At 39.2% G+C, this 9532-nt stretch overlaps 1 protein-coding gene across 1 annotated transcript in view; it reads right to left on the bottom strand.

The window, feature by feature from the left end:
• Positions 1 to 1934: 1934 nt before the first annotated feature.
• The window catches only part of LOC147718083 (GTPase IMAP family member 9-like), a 54970-nt gene continuing 47372 nt past the window's right edge, over positions 1935 to 9532 (bottom strand). The window contains exon 3 of the mRNA XM_086919181.1: positions 1935 to 3362. Within this exon, the coding sequence (XP_086775307.1) occupies positions 2725 to 3362 (638 nt within the window). The 3' untranslated portion in view covers positions 1935 to 2724. The remainder of the gene's footprint in view (positions 3363 to 9532) is intronic.

Below are 9532 nucleotides of genomic sequence, written 5' to 3'. Positions count from 1 at the left end.
TGTTTAGACTTATGAGAGGATTGCATAATTAGTTTATTCTGGTGAGGTTGGCGCAGAATGTAATTTGCGTTTGATGTGATACTATGCATAATGTAGTTTATGTTACAGGCTGATGCTAAGTACAGTAATCACCAGTGGTTACTGGTTGTATGTTTATGATCTGTTTGACTTTTACTAAGTTTGCTTTGTGATGGTTCTAACAGTGATCCAGAGGGCCTTGTCAGGTGTAAATAATCCCTTGTAGATATGACTCAGTGCCAGGAGGCACCATGTATATTAAGGGTTTACTATTCTATTGTGTTCTGAGAACACAAAGGCTATGTTTGATATAACCTTGTATGGAGTTCCATTTGTAGTGTGCCTGGGATGTTGTTGCTATGTGCGTGTGCAAATGCTTTACACATGGCCTCTGGGATAAGCCTGACTGCTCATGCTAAGCTACCAAGGGGGTGAGCAGGGGTTATCTTCGGCGTGTAACTCCCTTGCCCTGACTAGAGTGGTGGTCTCTGCCTGACTTTGGAGCAAGCCTTAGTCAACCAGAGATCCCATTTCTAACAACGATGATGATGAGTAACCCATCTGCCAAGAAGTAAATCATGCCCTTAGTCTAATCAAGACTCGGGCTGATCTGATTCTGCGCAACACGCCTCTTAATTAGTCTAATCTGAGCATTGACTGAACCAAAACAATTCTTGCAGAAAAGTCTAGATTCAGCATCAAAGTGGGTCTGGTATGATTGTGGTGTCATCAAATGAACCCATTCAATACCTATCGAGGGAATGTGCACACTGCTCTTTTAACTTTGGTAAGTAATAGGAAACACATTCCCTTACTCCATTTCTAATACAATCTTTCTGCCCCTATTTCATAGCTTTTAAGCTGGACTAAGAGAACAGTAGATCTACGCAGGAAACAAAATCCAAATGTTTGGTGAATACCATTAACCATATATGTTTGTGGAATTTGACCATATACTCACCTGTACCAATCCGCATCACTCACAAGACTATGAAGCGCATGCATCAACATTGTAAATTGAAAAATACCTCATTGTGAATTCATGAGATTCGGAATTAGTTAATCGCAATTTACAAAAAGAGTTTCAGATTGCAATTCCTAGGTGGTCACACATTGCTCTATCTCATTAATATTAATAAGGTAGATCGCACTTTGTGACCGCCTAGGGATCACAAAAATCACAGGGATGGTGGCCTGCTGAGGTCAGCAGACCACCCTGTCTGTGATTGTTTTTAAATAAAGCAATCTTTTTTTGTAGAGTAGCCCGTTTTCCTTAAAGAAAAACGAGATGCTTTACAAAAAGAAAAATGTAACATTTTCTTTGCGAATGGGTTACCACCTACTTGAAGTAGGTGGTAATATGCAAATGTTTTGTAACCATTCACGGTCACAAAACATTCATTCATACTGTTAAGATTCCACATTTGGAATGGACGCCATCAACACGCCCCTTCCAAATACCAAACCGCGAAGCCCAATTTGTGATTCGGTACAGGTTACTGAATCGCAATTTGGGGTTGATTCATGTGAAAAACCTTTTTGTATTCGGAAACTGACTGATTCTGAGAATCGGTCCATTTGCGAATACAAAAAATGCTTCATTCATGTGCCCCAGTTTTCCTAAATTTTCAAATTCCCAAATTCCATGATGAGGTATGCTATTCTTATACATGGATTGAAGAATGTGACTTTATCCCAACTAATGATATGTTTTACACACAATAAGCTTGATAAGTTGGTACTATATGTTTCTGAGAAAATCATACTGGAGACTGATACGCTAATCCGTTATCTAAATTCCATTATGGTTCTTGCACATCTTCCAGACATGTTTTTTTAAAAAAGTTTTTGGGGGATAAATTATTGATAGAGATGTTATTTTCAATGAAGTAGCAATTTATTTTTTTGAATTTGGATTTCAAAACTGTGGACAACATACATATACAAAGCTACTCCCCATTATCTTTATATCAAATTCTGACTTCCTTTATCCCTTATGCAAGAATAGCTACAACTCTACCAAATAATTATAACTAATGCAGATGTTGAAGTTATATAGGCGATCCCCCAGAGGTCAACTGTACGAACCCCATAGAGCACTAATCCTGCTTCTGAACTTGTTGGATGACGGAGGGTAGGGGAAACAGGGTGGGAATGGGACTCCGTAGTAAATAGGAGAAATGTTGAGAGAGTGTGCCCACATATAGAGTAGGTTACATCTCTATACTAAGTCTTCGGAGCTGCTGAGCTAATTGTTTGAATACCTGAATAGTGGTTCCTTAATACAATTGCCACCTGCCCTAACCGGGTTGTTGGCATGATGACTGTGTACTTTTCTCAGAAAACTGGTCTATAGGCTGTGACGTCGATTAAGTGTGATGTTGTTTCAAGGTATGTAGTCGCTTATGTTGTGATGCGCCTTCATAAAAACAATTTAAAGAAAAAAAAATCTAATATTTAGCAGAAAGGTTCCTTCCTGTATAAGATGTGTCTTATCTCAAACCTGTTTCAACTGCCACTTGGGTGAGGACAACTTTTCCAGTGTCTTGGTTCGGGTTAAGAACTTTATTCATGTTGAGCTCTTTTTTTTGCAAGTTTGTTCCCTATTTTTCTGTTACTTTTGGAGTCTGTTGTGTCTATTTGATATGATTTACCAGCTTGGCATGTTATTTTACTCTTTCCATCACAGTTGGATTTCCTATCAGCCTACCTGTACATTTCAGGGGTGTACACTGCCCCTCCATTTTTCTTTTGTATATGTTTTATTAAATCCACCAGTTCAGAGCGCTGTTTTTTCTGCTCTGCCCCTCTCGCTATATTATTGAAAGCACAGTAATTCTGCGCACACCTTCTAATTAATTCTTTAAGTTTTCCCTCAGTTTCTTCAACATATGTTTGTATTGACAAATTATCATTATCTAAGTCATCTTTGTATGTGAACAGCACCATCATGTACTTCGCTGCTTCTTTTCCAAACAAGCCTTGGGCAATGGAGAGCGCCTTCGCCTCTTCTTCAGTGAACCGTCCCACACGAACCACAAAGATGATGGCATGCAGCCCTGGTGAGGACATATTAACCGCCTGATTGATATCCCTTTTAATTTGCTCATTGGAGAATCTTGTATCAAAAAACCCAGCTGTGTCCACCACAGTGATCCGTGTGCCATTGAATTCACAGCTCGCTCTCTGACACTTTGTGGTCACTGACATAGATGAACTATTCGACACAAACTCTGTCCTTCCCAGGATGGTGTTTCCGGTGGCACTTTTCCCAGCTCCAGTTTTACCAACAAGGATTACTCTCAACTCATCTTTTTCAAACTGACGGTTCTGCCATGCAGAATCTGTGAAGAATAAAATGTGTTAAACTGTATTATTCGAAGCAAACTCTACATAGTGAATTTCTCACAAATGTTTACAGCAAAGCTTAACTATTATAACACTGTATGTTTTCAATTAAACATGTTTATCAGTTTGCCAGACAATGTGTTTTATGGGCATTAAATACTTTAGTATTTACTCTTCATCTCTGCTGACAGTTTTGGGGAGTTGTATGAAACTCTGGGAACACATAGAAAAAAACTGTAGAGGATGGAGTAGCATAGACATCTCTGGAGTTCAGGTTAGCTCCCCATTGACAGGCAGCATACTGGAAAAACCTCACCTAGTACTGGTATGAGTGTGTGCCACATAGGAAGCATCACATTTTGACAATATTTTGGCACTGCCAATTCTCAGATTAGTCACTTTTCGCCTTTATGGTACTCACCATAATTGTTATACCTGAAAATACAATTACATATATAGTTTGTACAAAACCTGTTTTAATACTCTAATACATTACTACTTTAATAATATTAGGGTGGATTTCTTGTGTGCGTGCATCTTCTGTGGGAAAGTGTTCCCAGGGGCCCCTAAAAGTATACATTTATTTTTGATAGACTATGGAAAGATTTGATTGGTCACCCAATATGCATTATCTTCAGGTAAGTTGGGGATGCTGTGGAATGGAAAATCAACTTGTATTGATGACACTTGACAAAGGACATATGGATACTCTGGTGTATAAGATTATCAAGACTGCGTCCTTCCCAGTGCTACTAGGTACCACTTGGTTAGAAACACATAATCCTAGAAGTGATAGGAAAGAGAATGTACTCTTGACAACAATGACGAATGTCATCACTGTTGTCCCAGCTCCCCAAAGCAAGTGAAAAAACTATTAAAATGGTTTGCCATTCTAAAACCAGGAGAAGGAGGTGACATATCAAAGGCATAACAGAAGATCAAATAGATATAAAGATATATTTAATAAAAAAGAGGGCAGACGATCTCCCCCAACGCGATTGGGAATTTTATTTACAACATCAACCTTCAGTCTATGACAATATTTTTCATGAACTTGATTACCATTTGACTCTAAACTGAGATGCACTATTCTGGCAGTATTGTGAAGAAAACCTTAAAAGGGCTTCATTAAATATTCAGTGTCACCAGCCAGGGCCTGGATGGAGAGTACTGGCTGTGTGTGGAGTTTAGTATCCTCATGGGATAACCATCTTCAATCAAGATCTACCCCTGCTTATTTTGACCCTACTGGATCAAGTTCAAACTGCCAAAGTCTACTCAAAATTGGATCTGCAAAAGGCTCATAACCTGGTATGATAAAGAAGAGAGACAAGTAGAAGACAGCATTTAATACAGGGTGTTATTAGTACCTAATTATGCCCCACAGCGTATGTAATCACACTACAGCATTTCAGGACTTAGTTAATGATACACTTCAGAACATTTTGCATCCATTTCTAGTGGTGTTTCAGGATGACAAGTGACTTTTCTCCATCACTATGTAATAATATCACTATCACATGAAGGATATTCTCATAAGATTAAGATTAAGCAGTAATTCCCTTCATGAAAAAGCAGAAAACTGTATTTTTGGAAGGCAGGCTCACATACTTGGGGTTCAGTATTTTTAGGAAATGATTAAGATTCAAAAGACATAAATACTATCAAAGACATACAAAGGCTTCATGGGTTTTATAATTTCTACAAACACTATATAAATCATTTTTTACAAATAATACAAGGTATTTAGGCATTAAACAAGAAGAATCAGACTCCTCCACTGGGGTAAGAACAGGACAAGGGCTTGAACTTCCTTAAAATAATGCTACTATCATTTGACACTCGGATTGCTCAAAACTCTTAATAGTTGAAACAGATGAGTCAGCCTTTGCCACAATTTTGTTACAAAGCCGACCGCGGAATTACAATGCAACCGCACATGGTGTGGTCACATACCCCTAATATAGGGTATTAGGGGTATGTGACCGCACCATGTGCTGCGGCCAAAAACCACAAGCTCCCATAGACAAATGGGAGATGGTGTTCATCCGTGCACCGCATGACAGTCACCTCACAGTGCCTGCCACACGATGCAAGGATGCCCCCTCGACCCCCAACCAGAGGCCACAAACAGAAGGGGGCCCGGGTAGGGGACCCAAAACTTGCTTTCAAAATTGGCTTTCCATGTTTGAAAGCCCGGCATGGTAAGCTCATCGTAAACCAAGCATCGTAATCCCAAAGGCAGAAAAGGCATCCATTGGGATTTTGGGCTGGCCTCTGACTGGCCACCAGGCTCCTTGAGCTCATCAGAGTCCCACCGGAATTACTGTCTGGTTAAGTTTCTGACTGCCTCTATTGTAACTAGTCGGTAGGAATTGAAACCAACACTGTCAGTAAAAAAGCCTCTGACCCTAGATCGTAATATGCCTCATAGTTTTTTCAGGGTTAAATATTCACACTTATCTTTCTTCAAACAGTTAAGAAAAATAGGTAAAGTTAAGAAATGATGAAGAGGGCAACTAGATACATATATATTTTCTATACACAGAGGAAACAACCATCCAAATACTACAGCGAAAGGCCTACATGTGCACCATAAAGAGAGTTACAACAACCTCGTCACCAATCTCCTCTAAAACACATAATTTATACTCAGCCTATAACAAATTTTAAAAACAAAAAAGAAAACAAAGGAAAGAGCAAACAAGGGAAATAAGCCCAAGAGCCTTAGGTTCAAAAACAGGAGGGGAAATACCCTCCTTATGTTCGGGGGTAATGACCCTTTCTATATTCAACAACAAGATGCCCGATAGGGCTTTCAAACTGTCGCAATTTTGGTCACACTCCGAATGTCTCTAAAGATCATCTTTGCGACAATGACAAGAGTTATGCATTTATAGGTTACAACAAAATAACATAGTGACAAGATTATTTTAAGAGCTCCATTCATTACCCATCTTTTGCTACATTTAACTAACAGTATTGATTTGAATGGAGATAAATCTCAAAGTTAGCTTACGATATAACATATTTGAAACAAATGTTAGATTTTTGATTAAATAAATTAATTGTCACAATCATTTATTTATTCTATTTCAATTGATCCTTTTAGACAAGTGAACTCAGATGACCGATAGCAACTTAATATTCAATTTGATTTATACCCCCCAAAAATATAATCATGTTATACATTTTAATTCCATTTATAGGCTTACAGATTTATATTGTTCCCAATGAAAAACACTTCAACATTATTATACATTTTAGCATTGAGGCAACATGTGTTCGCCTAAAACTCATTTCCACAGATAGCGATAAACTTTGTCAACCGACAACAAGCCTTTCAGCATATTTTTTGTAGTTAAAGAAAAAGAACTGAAAGAGGAAAAAAAAGGGTAGAACAAACAAGAGATCTGTGTCATAATTCAGACTTTCACCCTTAATAAGATTTTACAGCAAGTGGTTAGCTGCATCAGGATACAACATTATCAAATATCAAGACAAAAAATGCCAGAAATAATCAATGGTGTCTTCTTCCAAGACCCGAGCAATTGGTTAACTGTGACCCATGCCAGATAAACATCCTACACAGGCATCCAGGACAATAGTCTTTATAGATTAATAAAAACCACCTAATCAGACATATACCCTGATTGTAACAGAGAAAACTTCAAAATGCTACACGAGCTGTGTTACATCTGGCATCCTTGGTGTGGTTTTCCTTCACTTTTTGCCTCTATCTCCTGTGTTTTTGATGATGTGCTGGATTTCAATTTTGCTGCCTTAGATGCTTTGGGCACTTTGCCACTGCAAGTGCTCCCTGTGTACATTGGTATTGTGATTGATTCTCCCTGATTGGCATATTTGTTTTACCAGTAGGTCCATAGTAAAGTGCACTGAGACTACAAACATAACCCTTTGATTACTATTGGACATATGTGTGGAATCAGTTATACTAAGAGTATGTAGAATACTAATAAACTGAATTTGGACCGTCAATGGAGTACCATGTCCTTTTCAAGTGTTGATTTGAATCTTTTGTACTTATTCCAATGCTGGTGGGCCCACCACCAACAAGTCATCTGTGGCAGGTTCACAACATCTACAGGAGTGATCCGAATCCGGCAGTCGGAGTTATTGGGTGGAGGGACAGACCAATACTTTTCCGACGGGTTCTAGGAGATTGTCAGTGCAGTGGTCGGACTGTAATCCCTACAATAGGGGCGATGCCTGCTCAGACTCTAGCTTCCAGACCACAATTAGATCATTCAGCAGACTGAATTTCCTTTGATCAACCTAAACATAAACCAACATTAGAACATTTTAGAGTAAATTAACATTTAGGGTGACAACTTTCTTATTCGTATTGATGACTATAGATACCATTTGAAGTATCTGCACCACTCAACTCCCCCAAAATCTTTTTCTGACTTTTATCTTAATACTTTTATAGCCTTAAGAAAGCCGTAGTCCTGCATGCCTACAAGGGGTCAACAACATTTTAGCTGTGAACTGCACCTTCAAGTGAATATTTCAATGCTGTAAAAAGACTCTGGACGTCCTTTTTTTATTTTTGACTGTTTTGTTTACAAACTAAGCAAAACCAAAGGAGATGATGGACAGAGCATTTGAGCAATGCAAACACTCACCCCCAGTCAACTGATCTCTGTTTAATCCATCATCGTTCTTTAGCTCACTCCGCCACCCCAGTTCAAACATGGCCATATGCAAATCAGTCTGACCCTGTGCCTCATGGGAACAGTCCAGCCTGCACTGCCAAGCAATGTCTTTGCAGGACCGGAAAAAAGCATCCTGAAACCGGTTTCAGGTTCATAACCCTCTTCAGCCAGGCTATCTTAAATCCAGTGGCAAAGTGAGCAGGAGACCCATGTCTGGGCATACACTGCCAATTTAGGGACAACAAAGCAAAACCAAAGTGATTGATGGACGGAGCATTTGAGGAATGCAAACACTCACCACAATCAACTGATCTGGGTTTAATCCATCATCGTTTTTTAGCTCACTCCGCCACCCCAGTTCAGACATGGCCATATGCAAATCAGTTTGACCCTGTGTCTCATGGGAACAGTCCAGCCCAAACTGCCAAGCCATTTCTTCCCTGTACCGGAAACAAACATCCTGGGACCGTTCTCATGAGACACAGGGTCAGACTGATTTTCAAATGGCCATGTCCAAACTGGGGTGGCCGAGTGAGCTAAAGAAAGATGATGGATTAAACCCAGATCAGTTGACTGGGGGTGAGTGTTTGCATTGCTCAAGCACTCCGTCCATCATCCCCTTTGGTTTTGCTTTGTTTACAAACTATACATTTATGTACATGCAAAATATTTCATTTGGTGTTTTCTACAATAATATCTTAATGAAATAGTGACAGCACATTGCGAGTTATCATAATAACTAATTTCCGGTGTCAGCATCCCACACACAGGTATTGATGGGCATGCACGAAAACACCACACTTACTACCACACCTAAATTGAATCTCTACTTCTTTAATTAGTCTCACTTACTCTGGCTCACTCTTTCTTACTCAGAGTCACAGTTCCTCACTCTCACTCACACCCACACATTTTCATTTTTTCATTGTTATTGCCTGACATTCTTTAATACTCCTCATAATCATTCTAACTCATTCTCGCAAACTTTCTGGTTTTATTGCTCTCTTCCTGCAACTCAATTACACTAAAACGATCCTACTCATTTGTAATAATTCTCAGACATTCAATCAATCAATCAATCAATCAATCAGTCAATTTATAAAGCACACTAAACACTCGCGAGGGTCTCAAGGCGCTGGGGGGAAGGGTGGCTGTAGCTAGTGGTCAAAGAGTCAGGTCTTGAGTAGTCTCCTGAAGGTCTGAGGGTCTCCTGTCTGTTGTAGGAAGAGAGGGAGGGAGTTCCATGTCATTGTCTGTCACTAACTCTTTGACTCAGTTTGACTCTCAAATACACACACATGCTTTCAAATCTCAACAGTCATATGCTTTATTTACACACTCTCTCATGCAAATACACTCTCACCCACATGCATGGACAAAGCATACATTTAGAAGCATTTTGTTTTACTTACCTCAACTGCAAGTGAATGTCTGTTCCATCCTACTTTCACTACCTTACCTGTGAATCATATATTACTATTACTACT

This window comes from Lissotriton vulgaris, chromosome 4_2, assembly GCF_964263255.1.
Source record: "Lissotriton vulgaris chromosome 4_2, aLisVul1.2, whole genome shotgun sequence".
Taxonomy (NCBI): Eukaryota; Metazoa; Chordata; class Amphibia; order Caudata; family Salamandridae; genus Lissotriton; species Lissotriton vulgaris.
Note: the sequence above shows the minus strand (reverse complement) of the source record. Positions and strands in the feature narration are given on the sequence as shown.